The following is a 17438-nucleotide window of genomic DNA, read 5'->3' as shown; positions in this document are numbered from 1 at the left end:
GACAAAAAATACTGTACTGGTTGGTCAGTCACAACCAAGACTCCTTTTTAGGACTGGTATCTCAGAGCCATTTGCTTGTTTTGCCATTAAGTTTAAGGCTGGTTGGATTGTGAGATAGTGATTAGAGTGGTGATACTTTCTCTCTTGACACAAATTAACTCTAAGCTTGATTCTTCCTACTGAGCCTGCACAGATTCCCTCTGAAACTGTTCATGTATTGAAAACCTTCTCATTTACAGATTAATTGCAACCATACTTTGGTCCCCACTTTTAATGAGTTCAAGTAATTTAGATATTCAGAGCTGATCAGGCTAGGGGTCACATATGAATGACAGCTGCACTTCTGGCAACCAGAGAAGCTTTGATGTCAGTCCAATAGGGAATATGCTTGAAAACTCAGATACTTGGAGGTATTCAAAGAGTAAGTGAAACTCCATTGCCTTCCTGCTTCTATCATCTGTGACTACTAACATATCTATGGGAGTTTTGCTGGTGGAAAATGGGGAGTTGGGTGAAAAGGCTGGGTGACCAACTTTGTGCCCTGAGAAGTATCTTGCTATGGAGCTGGCAGAGAATATCTGCAATTTAAGGGCTCGCTATCTGCTAGCAGAAAGGGAGACAGACTTGCTGGTCCCCATCCTGTATATGATAGAGCCAAGGAGGAAGATTTAGCCTCTGCTGCCCAAGTCCCAGCCTAATGTGTTTGAAACTTAACACTGGGGTCTTGACACCTTTGTTGAATGCCTCATACAGGCTATGCCTGTTAAAATACATTGGAAAAGTAAACACCTTCAAAGATTATGCTCTAGCATTACCTAGCTTTAATGCAGTTTTTTGTCTTCTTACAAGGCAACTCTGTTTCTAATTGTGAAAAAAACATGGATATGTGGGAGTAAGACTGTCTAGGTATTTGATTTCTCCACCCTCCACCCCCATTTATTCGGTGGTATATTGTACTATTTCATATTGCGTTAGTCTTTGTGTTTTATGGATAAGGCTGACATACACAGTTTAGTAAAAGCTTCAGCACTCTGCTAAAGAGCTTTAATGTATGTTGTCTAAGGATATGTTCTGAACATCTTGTTGCTTCCTTCGCTAAGAACAGAGTTTATTTTCATTGTTTTCTTCTAAGCTTACTTTGCAAGGTGGGAACCATTTTATGTCATTATAACAACTTCAGTAAGCATCCAAACACATGCATATGTGTGCTCCTGTGGTGTGTTTTCATGTAGCTGCATTCTGGGATTTGGCAGTATGTTTCCTGAATCATTTCCAAGCTGACTGTTGGGTTCCCAGTGGATCTGCTGTCTCAGGATTTCTATTTCCATTTAGTGGTTATTTTCCTCTTAATGAATCTTTGTTTGTATAGAACACCTAAATATTCCTGTACTGCTATTTCTTCTACAGGTAAACAGGCAACACAAAATCATGTTGCACACCAGAGATCAGAGTATGATGCTGTCCCAGACATGCTTGTGGATGGGCAGGCGCTGTTTGGGCAGCAGTATTTCTTACTCTTCCAGGCCTTGCATGTCCCATAGAAGAGGAGCATATTATGTGTTTCCTACACTTACCAAAGAATAAACAAAATGTTTTTTCCAGGTGATACGAAGAAGTAGTGATGAGGAAAAGTTGCTGTGCTTGGTACGTCAGCGTGCAGGACATCACTGTCAAACTGCTGTCATCGTGATTCTCATATTGGCCTGGGAAGGGATCCCTCATCTCCTGGCTGATACGCTGTACAAAGAACTGACACAGAGTCTCAGAAAATACGGCTGTCCCACCAGCCGTAGATGTGCATTAAATGAAGAGTAAGTTACTTTAATAGTAAGTGATGGTTGTGTTGCCTGTTGTATATTCTGCAATAAATAACTCGAGAATTCAGTAGCTTAATAAAATAAATATGCAAAATCTTGTTTAAAATTACAAACCACTAGGTGTCATTTCAGTATAGAACTTAGTTCCTGTCTTTCCTAGAGACCAGGCTTGAAGTGATAGTTGTACATGCTACACCCAGGGAAAGGGGTGGCAGTGAACTCTCCTGGCTTTGTGCACACTGCCCAAAGACAGTCAGTGTGCCCTTTGCATGGCCATGCTAAAGAGCTGCTAAGAGGGTGAAATGTGACTTTTGAAACACTCAGAATCTTCCCCTCTATGCTTCTGAGAGGAATTTGGTTTGATTGTCTAGATAATATATTGCAGCTGAGGCTCTGTAGCAGTGCTGCCTTTGTGCTGATTTTTGCGCAACCCACATTTAAAAGACTCTAGTAGCTGTACAGTGACTTGAATCTAATGATTGTGTTCTTGAAGGGCCAGGCTGAGTAGAGTTGTTATGCTCTGAAACTTGGAGCATGTAGCAAAATAATTACTGAATTTGGGGGTAACCTTGAGTTGCAGAGGTATTTTCTTGGATAAAAATTTTATCCAACTCAACAAGTCAAAATCAAGGTAGCATGGGTGTATTTATATAGCTATAACTGAGGGTTATGTATTTATTTCCCAGAACTGGGGCTTTGGGGAGCTGAGACTATCTTTATGGAGGAAAAAAGTAATTTCTCTCCACATGGATAGTTCCTTAACAGAAAATACCTGGTTAAACAATATGTGTTATAAATCCCTGTGTTGTTACGCTATGTGTTAGAAAAGACATAGCAAACAGCATTGCCAAAAAAAAAAAATAGCCATGTTGTCAGTTGACTTCCTGTGTCTTTATTTCCTTTCATAGTCGTACTTGTGCATGTCAAGGACTTGATCCGGAAACTTGTGGAGCATCATTCTCATTTGGCTGTTCATGGAGCATGTATTTCAATGGCTGTAAGTTTGCCAGAAGCAAGAACCCGAGGAAATTTAGGCTTCTCACTGATGACCCTAAACAAGTAAGATTGATTTAGTTTCTTTTATTGTTTGTTTTTTTCCCTCCAAATACTTTGCCTACTGATTTTAAGAACTGGAAATGGACTCTACAAATGTCCACCCCTTCTGTCTCACACACGTGTGCATAGCTTATAACACAAGCACCCAACTAAATGTTTTATAACTGCAGTATTTATAATTTTTCCACTGTAGAAAATCTCAGTGTCATTTATTATGTATTTATGTACCATAAAATTGTCATTAAATGCTTTTCTGTATGCATATTTAGCTCCACTGTGTAACTCTTTATGAAATGTTTATTCTTTGGAAGTATAAAATACACCAAAAGGTGTTTTCTAAGAGCAATCCTGCACCTCAGAGATTCACTCCTTTTGCCTGGTCATAGAAAACTTTGTTGTTGTGCTGCTTTCACACTGCTTCTGACCAGCTGACACCTGATCTTCTGTCTGCCACATAGACTAAACTGGCTTTTCTATGTTTTTTAAATTCTCTTGAAGGAATAAATAGCAGTTGCCTACAGGAGCAGGCCACTTAACGAGGGCGTTTTCTAGATGTGATCTAAAAGCGTATTCCTTTTTTTCCTTTTTCCATGGAAGTTGTTTTAAAAACTACTTCGAATTCTGCAGCGGGGATGAGGGTTGCACAGCACACAGGTACTTCACAAGTGTGTTTGCCTGTGAGGGAAGCATGCACGCCCTTAGCCTACCACTCTGCAGAAGTCTCCAGCCCTAGGGGACAGTGGTGCTTGTGTAGTTGCAATGTCCATGCATGTTGTCACTGCATCTCAAAAGAAGTTATATTACTGGTAAATAATTTTTCTCTTTGTTTCAATTTGTCATTAATTTTCCTAGCAGATACTTCTTTTAGCTAAATATTGGATATTGATGATTTTGCAGATAACATAAAACTAGGAAGTATAGAAAATTAAGAAGAAGATAGTTCGAAGTCCAGAAAGATTTGGATCATTTGAGGCACTGGATGGAGTGAGATGAGGTTAAGGGTATAATATACCTAGGTAAGAATAGTTCATAGGATAGATAATTAAGGATGTGTTACCTTCAATGCAGTTCAGAAAAACTTGTAGCAATCAACAGTTGATAAACCGGCTGTAGTACAAGTTAAAAAATGCAGTGTCATTTTGTAATGTTACTGTCACATTTTTCAGTGTGATGTTTCCTTATATTTATATACGTTGCTGTTTATGATACATGGTGATAAGTGTTTTGGAAACAAACTAAACCAAGCTGTTATTTTTGCCACTATGCAAAACTGAAGCTGTGGTTGTCTCTCAAAGCCCAGCTCTTAGGGGAGAGCAAAGTAGGGAGTATGTCACCACCATCTTTTATTTCCCAGTTAGTTGGTCATTCTCCTGGAAAAGCAAAAGTTTAGGAAAAGCATTTAGGGATTGTTTCTATAAATAAGACCTTAAATGTTACTCTGCCATAGAAGCTCACCTAATTAGTTCCGTGTTTATGTGTCTTACCCCAAGGAAAGGAACATTACTTCCAAATCTAGTAGATATTTCCATAAACCCCTGAGTTTTGCACCTCCAAAGAACAAAACAGTTAACAAACGTTCCTGATCAGAGTTCTGTTGCAGTGTTAGAAAATGTAACTCTTCCCCCAAGAGCTGAAATTAATGCTAAATGCTATTGGGAGTTACTCATATGCTTTAAAGAAAAAAGGCAGTGGAAACTTAGGCTTCTTCTAGTAAAGCTGTATCAACGTAAGTCAAGGCCGCATAAGCAGAACACTAAGAGAAGACCTGGGGCTCCACTCAGCATGTGGTGTAATTTTTCTCCACTAGATATTACCTTTCCATTTTGTGTGGAACATACCTCATTCCTTGACTGTATATGTATTGGAAGGGGGAAAGGGTGGAGAGATTAGTTTCTTCTGTGTTGGGTTTCTTTGCCCTATCAGGTATTCTCCATTGTTATATGGTTGATTTATATTTAACAATTTTGGTACTTCAGTCATGCAAAAGTAGACTTATTTACAGTTAGTGACAAATGGCAACAGAACAGAAAATTAATAAAGTATTAGACACAGGCTGATCTGTCAGGCATCTCTGACCTGGGTTAGACTCTTTTAAAGCAAATTAAAGCACTTCTAAATGTTGCCTTTCTCTGCAGGAGGAACTTCTTGAAAATAATTTGCAAACCTTAGCTACTGATGTGGCTCCAGTTTATAAAAAGCTTGCTCCTGAAGCCTTCCAGAACCAGGTAGGTCTGTGACATTCAGCTAGTCTAGCTGTAGCTCTGAACAGGCAGTGTGGTTTAAAAACAAGATGAAACCCTGTAGTGTGTTTATGTGTAGAAGCTGCAGCTGTGGTGAATCCTGTTGCTTGCTTACAGTGGTTGCTTCGTTTGGCTAGTTTTAAAATACTGCACCTTTTTCATTTCATCTGATGGTTAAGTTATGCTCTGAGCTGTGCACACACAAAAGGCTTATGATAATACTGTAAGTAAAATGTTTTTACCATTTAAAGACATTTTGACTCAGGCTGAGCTCGTTATCTCTTTGATATCCAGTCATAAGTGTTGCATGTTTCATGGGAAAATATGTGCTTTCCAGTTGTTCTTACTGGATGCATTTATTCAGTCACAAGTGTAGTTGTGGCTCATGAAGTTCCAAGTCACTCATTTTCAGTCCCAAGTACCTGTAGTTTATTTTACTTTTAGGTGGAAAATGAACACATGGGCCCAGACTGTCGACTTGGATCCAAGGACGGTAGGCCTTTTTCTGGGGTAACAGCTTGCATAGATTTCTGTGCCCATGCCCACAAGGACACACATAACATGCACAATGGAAGCACTGTGGTATGTATGCAGGATTTTCTCATTTGCACTCTTTACTGTTGTGATTACTGTGTGTTTTAAAATGCTGCTTGGTTGGGTGGGTACATTTGCATGAAGTTTTTTAAGGTATTATGAAATTCACTGCATGCTGCCATTTATAAATTTCCATGTTATCTGCATACTTTTATTACTGGGCTACAAGGGACATAAGTTCATCTTATTATAGAGCAGATCAGGAAGGGTTGGGAGTGATCCTTCCTACAAAACAGCTTAATTATCGTAAGACACCCAGGACTGGCCATGGGACAGATGACATACAGTAGCTGTTTGAGGCAAATAATAATCTAACCAAGGAGCTGTACAGACCTCTGTAGAGGAAGAGCTAACAAATTGAATTGTTATTAGTTTACATCCCCCAGGGTCAATTCTCATCAAATTCACTTTTTCTTGCCCTGTTATGAGGCTTCATGTTAGTATAGTTACTAGTCAGAAAGTCATGGTGGAGTCAGGTCACTTTTGTGATCTTAAAATCTCAGCATGAAAGGAAAACCCACAGATGCGGGGGTTTTGGTGTGACTGGTGTACCAAATACCTTGCTGGATTGCTAGTGAGAAAATCATGTGGGGAATTGGTTAGAAATTGAGACCATGGTCTTGAAGACAGACAAGCTCAAAAGAGAAAAGGCAAAATAAACGTGGCAATCTGATTCTTTTAGAGCACTGCAGTGCTCTAAATAATTAGGATGACATCTTGTACATCAGTGGAGGTGACAGTCAAGAATAATTTCTCTATCAAAGGATGCACATCTGGAAAAAATAAATTAATGGTAAAACCCCCCAAGTGATGCATAATACAACTGCTCACCACCCACTGACCAATACATCAGCCCCTTCCAGGTAACTCCTCCCCGTTTATATACTGGGCATGATGTGCTGTGGTATGGAATACCCCTTTGGCTAGTTCAGGTCAGCTGTCTTGGCTATAGCTCCTGGCTTCTTGTGCCCTTCCTCACTGGCAGAGCATGAGACTGAAAGTCCTTGACCAGGGTAAGTGCTACTGAGCAACAACTGAAACCTCTGTATCAGCATTGTTCTCAGACTAAAGCCAAACAAAGCACTGTACCACCTACTAGGAAGAAAATAAACTCTATCCCAGCCAAAACCAGGGCAATATGGTAGCAGTTCTCAGAATTCAGCAGGAATGACATGATGATGATCAAAATTAGGATTGTCAGTTTTGGTTTATAACCAAATCTGGTGTTAATGTCTGAAAACTTGTGGTAGGAACACAAACAGAAATGCATTCCAGCATCTATATCTGGTCACCTCTGTACTCCCATCTATTCCAGAAGCTACTTTGGCTACCTGCTTAGTTTAAAATACATTATGACTTCTTATAAATCACTGATAATAATGATGACTTACATAACTATGACATATTTTGTCTGTTAAATGTTCTATATGCAAGTAATACATCTAACTGCGGTGACAATTTTCATGTAGGTGACTGCTTTCTGATAATGTGATAATTAACAGAATGAGAAGGGTTTGCACTGCCTTGCAAACTTCAAACATACAAAACTTCATTTACTATTCTCCTCTTGTACTATGATTTTTTTTAAATGGTGGTCACACTGTACAGTTTAAAATCTGTACAAAGTGTACTTGTCATCCTGCACCCCGTTAGTGCTGGTAAGATTTCCTTTCCTCCTTATTCTGACACAGAATCTTCATTTATAAAATCGAAAGTTCCTCTGGACTAGAAGGGTTAAAATAAATACTGCATAAAGTGGCATTTGCACATGCTGCGAGCTCTATCACTGCTGCTCATGGTGTAAGCGACACTTTCTCATTTTCTCTCTTCAGTTGTTGGGGAACCACTTTTACCACAAATATGAGAGGAATGCTGCAACAGTGCACCACAAGGAAAGGAAAACCGGAATCTATTTAAATTATTTAAACCAGACACAAACTTGAGTTCAGCAAAGCACCTACATGAGTTTAATGATAAGCACAGAGTTTTCAGTACACTTACAAGAATATATTATCTAATGAGCTGCCAATAATAATTTCCCTGATCTGTCTCTGCCAGAATTTCCAAAAAGCATTCTGGTATTTTTCTGGGTATAGATGTTTTGGTGTTCAACTGCATTATTTGTATGTGACTCTGAAAATAAATGAGGCCATCATTTTCATTAGTAGTGGGGAAAAAAAAGTCCTGGAAATGTCTACTGTAAATACAACACAGGCTGAGAAAGTTGGGGCTGTTCAGCGTGGAGACCTCATAGCAGCCTTCCAGTATCTGAAGCCTACAAGGATGCTGGGGAGGGACTCTTCATTAGGGACTGTAGTGACAGGACAAGGGGTAACGGGTTAAAACTTAAACAGGGGAAGTTTAGATTGGATATAAGAAGGAAATTCTTTCCTGTTAGGGTGGTGAGGCACTGGAGTGGGTTGCCCAAGGAAGTTGTGAATGCTCCATCCCTGGTGGTGTTCAAGGCCAGGTTGCACAGAGCCTTGGGTGACATGGTTTAGTGTGAGGTGTCCCTGCCCATGGCAGGGGGGTTGGAACTAGATGATCTTAAGCTCCTTTCCAACCCTAACTATTCTATGATTCTAAGATAGAATAATTCATCTTAACTTGCGCAAATTGAGCATTACCATGGGAGATTTGATTCACTGAAGTTCTTTCCCGGCTGTGAGAATCACTCCCTGAATGTAGCAGACCTAAAATTAAAAATTAATATTCCCTGTTTGGTCTGCAGTAGAGTGAAAGCACTTGGCAGTTCCACAGAGGTGTAAACTGATGTGTTTATCTGAAAGAAAGAAACAAAAGTAATTTCTGTCTTTGAACTGAGTTCTTTAAGAACTTTTAAGTCAAATAATAAATCCTCCATTTTTACTCAGACTCTGTTGTCATCTTTTAATGTTCTTCTAAGGGCCATGGATGTATGTTACAACTGCAGTGTTAGGGTACAGTGTTCCTTGTGGATGGAAAGCTAAAAAGCTTTATAGTTATTAATAGAGTCTGTGAAATTAAATATTTCTTTATTGAATTAATTACAAAGGATCACATTCATTGTACCTGTGTGAGTCCAGTTAAATCCCTGACATACGGGGTTTTACACTGTCCAAAACAACATGGTCAATGAAGGTGTCACTAGTTTGGTAGCATCAGTGTGGGTGTTTGTCATCCTATGGGGCACATTCTGTTTTTGCTGGGCTTCAGAAAGGAGAGAGTCCAGCTGCAATTATGTTTAGTCCCTGGTGATATGCAGTCTGCAGCAGGCACTGTGGGAGAAGTGGAGAAGGTATATCTGTGCTTCAAGAGCAGCTATGACACAAAATTTATTATTGGCAGCAGAACTAAGTAGTGTCAATGAGCAATCCATCAACAAACTCTCCCGTTTTATTAAAATAATCCTCTGCTCTTCCAATAACTTACTGTATTTCTGTAGTTACAGCTCATCAAGTCATTGCATATTGGTCCAGAGCTTTGCAATAAATGATGGGATGTCTCTGTGAGTGGTCAGACTACATTCTGGACCATGCCCACAGCTTGCTTCATGAGCAACAGAAGTACTAGATCCTTAAATTGGTGCTTCAGATTATAACAAACAGGAGAAAAGATAAACCTCACAGGGCTGTAAAGGAAGGATTTTTGTTACTGTTCTTTTTCTTGTGAAAATGGAGAAACATTAGAAGTTTACTAACCTGCTGCACAGTGGTTTGTGTGCCATACCAGTGTGACAGCATATGGTACAGAAATGCTGTCTAGTGGCACTTCCTCTGTGTGTATATAGTGGTCAAAGGGCAGAGATGTTTGGGGTTCCCTCTTCTGACTCTCAGTCTTATGCATACTTACTCAGGGTGTAACAGGTCAATAAAATGACAGCATGTCTCAGCTGTAAAGGAAAAGTGACGTTGTTCACATCTGTAATGGTAAGCAATGATGCAGCAGCACCTCAAAGTCCTAAATGGCACCCACTCTCCTTTCTGTCTGCAGAAGGAAGATAAGTATAGGAAACTTGATTTCATCTTTTAAACTTAGAAAGGTCATTTGACTGTTTTGCTGAAACTTAAAACATCTGTTCATACAACATAGTGGAAAAAGCTACATCCTTTCTACATGTGAAGTTCAAGAGGACAAAGGCAAATCGAAGTTCCAGAATAATGCTCTGTGTGGCTACAGATGTTTTTCTGAAGATATGTGGAGGCAGTCCCATTGAGTTCATGGGTTTAAAAGAAGTAAAGCTGTATAAATATGCAAGTTTTAGCATGACCTCACTTAAACAAGAATAGGTAATGGTTTTGATCACCAAGCACACTGGAAACCTAAACAAACCACTTGGCCAACATCTCCTTTGGCTTTTCAGCATCCTGGATGATTAAGCTGCACATTCTAGAAAAGTAGTTTGAGTTGCAGGACATGCCGCTTCACAGTGTAAATGGGCTTCAGCAGCATCAATGATTCTCATGTTTGGGTTTAATGTTGGTCAGTTCACAGCACAGCATCAGTACTGACGGAAAATGTCGCTTTTAACTTCTCAGCAATAGCTTTTCTTTAAGTTTTTTAATGGAATATTTTGCCTATTTAAATATTAGAGGGACTTTTGAAATGGGTGTTTCTCATTTGGTGGATTACTCCAGCTGCAAATTGCTAGCTTTTCACAGGAACTTAATTTATAGACAGTTTCCCCTTAACATTAACTTCTCAGTTATTCACTTGCCATTGTGCCCTTCCTTTTGTATTAAATTATGAGGAACACTGACGTTGAAGTTTAATATAAGTAAAACCTGCTGTTATGGTATTTAGGCTGTAGTTGTGCTGGTCTTCAGGGTTTTAACATAATTTTTAATAGACATTAATTTCTTAATTTTATGTATTCTAACTCAGTATTTAATTTTTTATGAGTTGACTGTACTTTCAGCATAGTTCTGCCAATATACTGCAGCCTTCATCATCTTTAGTTTCTCAGAACAGTTCTTTGGCTTTCTTGTTCTAAAGATGGTGTTGGCTTTGTGATAATGACAAATACCCATTCATGCTGAAAACAGGTCTTTCTTCAATCTATACTAGCTTTGGGTTTTGTCTCTGCTTGTATGCTCCCCCTGTGCCAAGTATGGTGACCGCTGTGTAATTTTAAGTCAGATGAAAGATTAATAATACATTTTTAAGAGTAGATCTTTTTATGGAAAAGAACTCCAATAAATACACAAAATCAGTTTTCCGTTAAAATGTCTGGTGAAATGCATGAAAATTGAGAACTATAAATTGGATTAGTGTTTTGATTTTCAAAATGAGCAAGATGGTGGATTGAATCTTCAAGACTGGGACAATTTTCAGACTAGTGCATGGGTCCAGACACAGGCTGGATGGAATATTTTAAAAGGCAAGTGAGAATCACCCAGTTTCTGATGGGAACAAGTGGGAGCTGGGCCCCTCCATGCTTATTTTATTACCTCTTTTGTTTTCAATTTAGAAGGGGAGGATGTGCTAGGCTTTCTAAGAACATGAGTCATATGTAATTGTGCTCTATGTCCTACCCTCTTTTATTCTTCCTGAATAACTTGGAATCTGCTGACAAATTTCAACCAGATTTCACTGAACTTTGCAGAAGTTGAATTGTCTTTGGGGATTTTAAGCTCTTGTTCCAAGTTGTGAGTTTTACTTGTATGGGGGAGACAGATCCAGGTTAGCTCCTCTGCTGAGGAGCCTGCAGCAGGGTTCTCACCCCCAGGTTAATCCTCATATACCTGATGGCTCAGTAGCTGGGAGGCACCAAGCTTCAGCCAGGCCCTGCTTTCACTGCCTGGTGCCCAGTGGAGGTGGTAGCAGGGCGTGAAAGGGAGCAGGGATTAATGGTGCTGGGGTTGGGTGTGTGGGAGTGTGGGGACGAGATGTCCATAGGAAACCAGGCATCATTCGCTGCTCATGGAACAACTTGTTGTTTTTTCTAAATCTTCCTCGTAGTCCAAAGGCTGCCCAGTTGAGGTAAGTGCGCATGGAGCAAGCACATCAGTAAATGCTACTCATCAGCTTCTAACTGCCCTTCTCTCGATCCTTTCAAAATGCCACCTGAAAAGCTCTTCTCCTTTGTCTCTGCCTCTCGAATGTTCTCCTTTTGCTGCTCTGCAACTGTCAAGCTTTGCATATAGCTATTTATAAAGCCCTAACCACCACCTTATTGATTTAGGATTTTTAGTTTGTGACTCTGTAATTTTATTATTCTGGAAATAATTGTGTGATGTCTTTATGTGTAAAGCTGTGCTATAAAATAAAAAGTGTTTGTTTCTCCTCTCCCCTTTCCTCCCAGTATTATTATTATTCCCACCCACCCACCCCCCCGGAATCTTAGGCATGGTGAGAAGATTCTGGGACATTGGATTAACTGTTTATGATCAGCATCACATTCAGCCTTCACAATAATGGAATGATAACGTTTCCAGTTAGGGAGTATCATCTTATACTTGGATGGTGCTCATGTTCCTGTGGGTAGTTATTAACTCTCTGTGAAACAGAAGCTTAACCAAGCCATGATATCAAATGCATGGCTTTCTAGTGATGTAGTATGTTCTTGTACAGACCAGTATTCTCTCATGAATGTAGTCAGTAAAATTACAAATGGCAGGACTGTTTGGACGCCTGCTCATACATGTCAAACCATTGCCATCCCTTGGAAAGCACAGAAAGAAACCAGGAAGCACACAGCTGGTTTTAGCACTTTCCTGTAAGATTAAGTTAGTAATAATAACAGCCAGAACTCTAAAACTGCTGAAAATTTTAAGTACTGCAGATGTTCAGGAGTGATTCAGAAAAATTATAATATGAAAACTGTTGCAATAAGTTTGAATGTTAACCACATTTCTGAAGTGCCCTTATCAAACTGGATCTAACCCGGATTCTCCTCTCAGCTTCAGGATCTCACAGCACATAATTTAATAGGAGAAAGTAGATCAGTGGCCTAAGAAAAAATTAGCATCCTGTGGTCTTGTGACTTCATTACACAGGCAGTCAAGAGCTGGGAGGGGGTGTTAGGGTAAGAAAATATGTATAAACACGGAACGGAGCAGTGAGAGGTGAGAGTTACGATTTGCTAGAACTACAGAGCAGTACAAGTAACTTGTAGGTTTGGGGTTTTTGGTTTTTGATTTTTTTTTTCTGCCAGCCAAAACAAAACCAGTTCCATGTCATAGAAACTTCTTGTTCAATCCAAAACTGTTTTATTTTTTCATATTTTTAGTCCTTAAAAATTAATCTAAACATCAAATATGTATTTAAAAAACAAAGAATGCTTAGGAATTTACAGTCTGACAGCTCAGGTTATTTACCGAGGTTGGCACATGGCTGTGGACAATGTATGCTGAGCCGGAGTTTCATTTTTCCTGTCCAAGACATGTGCCTTGATCTTACTCTTCAAGTACCGATAATTTTTTTGCATCATCATAAATCAAATAAGATATTTGTCAGAGGTTTACATCTGAAACACTCATAGCATTGAGGCTACAAAATACGAGGAACCAGTGAAGTCTAGGCTGACTGCTTAAGCATTGAAGTAAGTCTTGTATTTTATGTATGTGGCTGTATTTGTAAGTGTTCCTGTTCTTGCCAGGTTTGTACATTAACGAAGGAAGATAACCGGAGAGTGGGGGTGATTCCAAGTGATGAACAGCTCCATGTGTTACCTCTTTACAAAATTTCACAAACAGATGAATTTGGCACTGAGGAGGGACTGGAAGCCAAGATAAAAGCCGGAGCCATACAGGTGCTCACAGCTTTTCCCAGAGAAGTACGAATGTTAGCTGAGCCACTCAGAGCTACAAAGAAAAGGAAACCAGACACAAGGAGGACCCCGACTGAAAAGCAACCATTAATAGATAAAAAATACTCAACACCAGTAAAGCTGAAAACTGAAGCCACAGAAAATCTTGGCAACCCTTTGCATTGTTTAGGTGAGTCATGCCTGTTAAAATTTTGCTAATCTCTTCTGATACTATGTTGCCCCTTACCCATCTGAAGGGAAGGAAAAGCTCCTTAATACTCAGTTTTATAAATACTTGTAGATTCTGCATTTTAAGGGCTAGTGTACAAGTCATTGCAGTTGCCTCCCATATGAAGACAGGCTGAGAAAGTTGTTGCTGTTCAGCGTGGAGAAGAGAAGGCTGCATGGAGACCTCATAGCAGCCTTCCAGTATCTGAAGGGGGCCTATAGGGATCCTGGGGAGGGACTCTTCATTAGGGACTGTAGTGATAGGACAAGGGGTAACAGGTTAAAACTTAAGCAGGGGAAGTTTAGGTTGGATATAAGGAAGAAATTCTTTACTGTGAGGGTGGTGAGGCACTGGAATGGGTTGCCCAAGGGAAGCTGTGAATGCTCCATCCCTGGCAGTGTTCAAGGCCAGGTTGCACAGAGCCTTGGGTGACATGGTTTAGTGTGAGGTGTCCCTGCCCATGGCAGGGGGGGTTGGAGCTACATGATCTTAAGGTCCTTTCCAACCCTAACTATTCTATGACTCTATGATTCTATATTCTCTCTTGGCACAGGAAAAGAAACAAACAGGTGATTGCTCAAAACCAAATTTTTGGTGGTGAGCATGAGTGAAATATTTCCAAGTTCCTTTATTCTAATAACTAATGGCAGTAGGATCATCTTGAAATACTGCTGTAGAAATGTTTATCTAAATAACCAACAAGAATTCTTGTCATCTGAAAGTACAAGAACTGTGTTACTGCCTGTGAAAGACAATGGCTTTCTCAGAGCCCGAGTTGATAATTTCCTACCAGTGGCATGGATGCTGCTGCAAAGCAAGGGATTTAAAAAAAAACAAAAACAAACCAACAAAAAAACCCCAACAAAGTTATTAAATAAGACAGTGCTCTTCAAATTGTTCCTTGAAATATCATTAGCAAGGGCCACATAGCTGGAATCTGTCAGCAGCTAGGTAAAAGGAATGCCATGTTTGTTCTGTTGCAAGAAAACTATGTCCAGAGTCTTCTACTACAATATGTGTTTGTGCAACATAGAATTGTGATGTGGCTGAGAATCTGGAGAGCTTCTGATTTATGCTGTTGTAACAGGGGTCAGGTTTTGGACCAGTACTTCAAAGGGCAAAACTAATATATAGGACTTTACAGTAATGAAAAGTAGAAAAGGAGGAGGTGGAGGGAGCCATGGACTTAGACTCTGTTATTAAAGAGGAATAAAAAAGATAAAAAAGTAATTAAAGCAGAGCCGATCTGCCTTTTAGGAAAAAAGGAAAACTGGCCAACCTGCTAAGCTTTGGAGTTTTATTTCATGAGAGACAACCAGATATATATAGTAGACTTAAGGGGAGGAACAGTAGTTAAATGTATTTAGAAGAATGGGGGGGGAGGGATGTTAAACAAACTAAAGGAAACTCATTTGTCACATCCATTTGTAATTCACACCCAGCACCCTGCTTACCTCAGCAGAGGAGTCAGGGCAAACAGTAAACTTTGCAGATAGCAAGATGGAATAAGAAGAGCATTTTTATTGACACACCTAGGAAATTAGACAGACACTCAGTCAATCTACATGCAAATTTGGGAGACACAGTCCAGGCTTTGAAACAAACATAAAAGGACTCCTCAGGCTGAGGACAACATCCAGCAGTAACTCCAAAGCAATGATTAATAACTTCCATTGTGCTTGGAGTGGACTGGAAGTCCTGGAAGCGTTAGAGGACTCTGCTTTGGGAAGGAATTATGAAATTGTTTGATCTCACTGGAATGCTGTTTTGAAACAGTGAAATAGAGTTAGGAACCACATACCCATACATAACATTGTAGTTACCAACAGGCATGGCTTTGATATCTGAAAACCATGCCTTTAATAAATGGCACAATATCCAGTGTTTTGCCATAGGCTTTGGGATCACAGAACTTTGTTACTTGAACATGCAAAAATAACAGCTGTGTAGACTTAAATAATCTGTTTGGTCTTGAAGTATTTGCTTAAATAATTTAAAAGGGCTGCTGATAAGAAGTCAAGAGTGAGGAATAAATACTTCTTTGAGAAAGAGTTGTTCATAGATGGAAAAATAAGTATGTGACTAGAAATATTCCATTTCTATTACAAAAGTGCAGGTTTTGCGTGGAAGTTTTGATAGTGAAATCCCTCCAAATAGATGTCAGCACTGTAATCCCCAGGTCTGCCAATGGCACATGTTGCTGTGGTTGGCCATGGGTACACTTTCAAAGAGGTTTCACTAACTGGGCAGCAGTGGCAGCAGAAGTTCAAGATTGCAAAGGGCAAGGTGGTGTGATCTGCATAAGTAACTTGAAGCATTTATGCACACTGATTTATGTGTTCAGTCATACAGGATGATGGCTGGGTAAAGACCTCAGCACACCACTGCTGCCCTGCCCCTAACCCACAGTAAAATGCCAGTGTCGGTAAATTCTGGATTTAGAATCCTACAGCATTGTACTCGTACATGTGGTTCAGTTGTGGTTAGAGGGGAGCAGTCATTGATTGGTTCTTTCCATTCCATAGGTATCCTTTTAGTCCTGAGAATGGAAAATTTTAGTATCGCTGGGATCTTTAGGCTTAATATGAAAACAAAATCAAAGAACCTGTAAGACACAGGAGTTGAAACTAGACTTATCCAGTAGTCACTCCTGATGGTAAACTAGAGGCCCTTCTTTTGAAAGGGACCTGACCATCATTTCAGAACCACTGCAGTATTGCCCACTAGGAAGGCCTGGAAGGTGTGAGAGACTCCTCTAACCTGCATGTCTTCACCACATGGAGAACTGGAAATTAGAAAGGGATAAAAGAGGACACTTGTCCTCACAGTACAGACGGGTGAGGCGGACCTTCTGTAGTGCTGAAGGCAGATTAAGTCTTGGTAGAGCATGCATATGGGAAGACTTGGTTTGAATCTCAACTGTGCCAAATCTTTTATGGAAATACTGTGTATTAAATAGGAATGTCTTGTCAGGCATCTTTTGCCAACAGCAAACAGCCCAGCTGTTAATTTTTACCTTTGTGCTAATGCTGAGAGCCTTTGAAATCCTAAATTATTATAAGATATGTATTAAAGATAGAGGCCTTACATCCTTCCTTATATAGTTTCATCATTTAACCACATTACTTTGGTCAAATAAACTTTACAGACAGAAAGGTTATTTTTGTCTCCATAAATATTGGCAGTTTTTCTTGGCCTGTACTGGGGAGATGAGCCACCCAAGAGAGGGACACTTCTTAACTGGCTGCAGCAGAGCAGTGACCACTTCACCAACAGCTCTCAGTGGAGATGCATCAGTCTCTGAACAGGAGGTGTTCCCAGGAAGCAATGCCACCTTATCCGAGCCATTACTGATTTCCTTCTACCCATATATTTAAATTAGCTTCTCTTAATCTCTGCTACTTTGCCCCAGTAGTGCTGTAGGTTGTTAAAACTTATTTCTAGAGAACGTAGGTCTCTCTGCAGAGATGATAGAAACTGCACTTCTTAAATGCTGTGTTTCCAGTCTTTTGGAGGAAGGTCTTGGTCTTGGGGGATTCTTAATTAAGAGTTTGATTTCACAGAAGAGGTTTTTTAAAAGTTCATGCAGTTTCCCTATGTCCCTCTGCAATCTCAATATTTGCATACCAACTATTGTGTCCATAATTGATCCCACTTTGCCTTTTTTTGCCTTTCTGTTGAAAGAATGTTTTTTTTTAATCCATCACTATTTATAAATTATCAGAAGACAGAAGAAAGAATAGTTCTTCTATATTCAGTAAAGCATTTAAACA

The 17438-nt window shown here is 39.7% G+C and overlaps 1 protein-coding gene across 6 annotated transcripts in view; it reads left to right on the top strand.

Annotated features, from left to right (window-relative positions):
• The window catches only part of TET1 (tet methylcytosine dioxygenase 1), an 83589-nt gene that overhangs the window by 62910 nt on the left and 3241 nt on the right, over positions 1-17438 (top strand). For 5 of the 6 annotated variants that reach the window (XM_062611695.1, XM_062611693.1, XM_062611696.1 and 2 more), the window contains 5 exons: positions 1603-1811; positions 2726-2876; positions 5009-5098; positions 5558-5695; positions 13287-13626. In XM_062611695.1, the coding sequence (XP_062467679.1) occupies positions 1603-1811; positions 2726-2876; positions 5009-5098; positions 5558-5695; positions 13287-13626 (928 nt within the window). Of the gene's footprint in view, positions 1-1602; positions 1812-2725; positions 2877-5008; positions 5099-5557; positions 5696-13286; positions 13627-16190; positions 16477-17438 lie in introns of those variants that run through there. The other variant, XM_062611698.1, reaches the window with a different exon arrangement.

This window comes from Pezoporus occidentalis, unplaced genomic scaffold (assembly GCF_034315485.1).
Source record: "Pezoporus occidentalis ecotype Australia unplaced genomic scaffold, CSIRO_AGI_Poc_V1 ctg155, whole genome shotgun sequence".
Taxonomy (NCBI): domain Eukaryota; kingdom Metazoa; phylum Chordata; class Aves; order Psittaciformes; family Psittacidae; genus Pezoporus; species Pezoporus occidentalis.
This window is presented reverse-complemented; position numbering and strand designations above follow the sequence as displayed.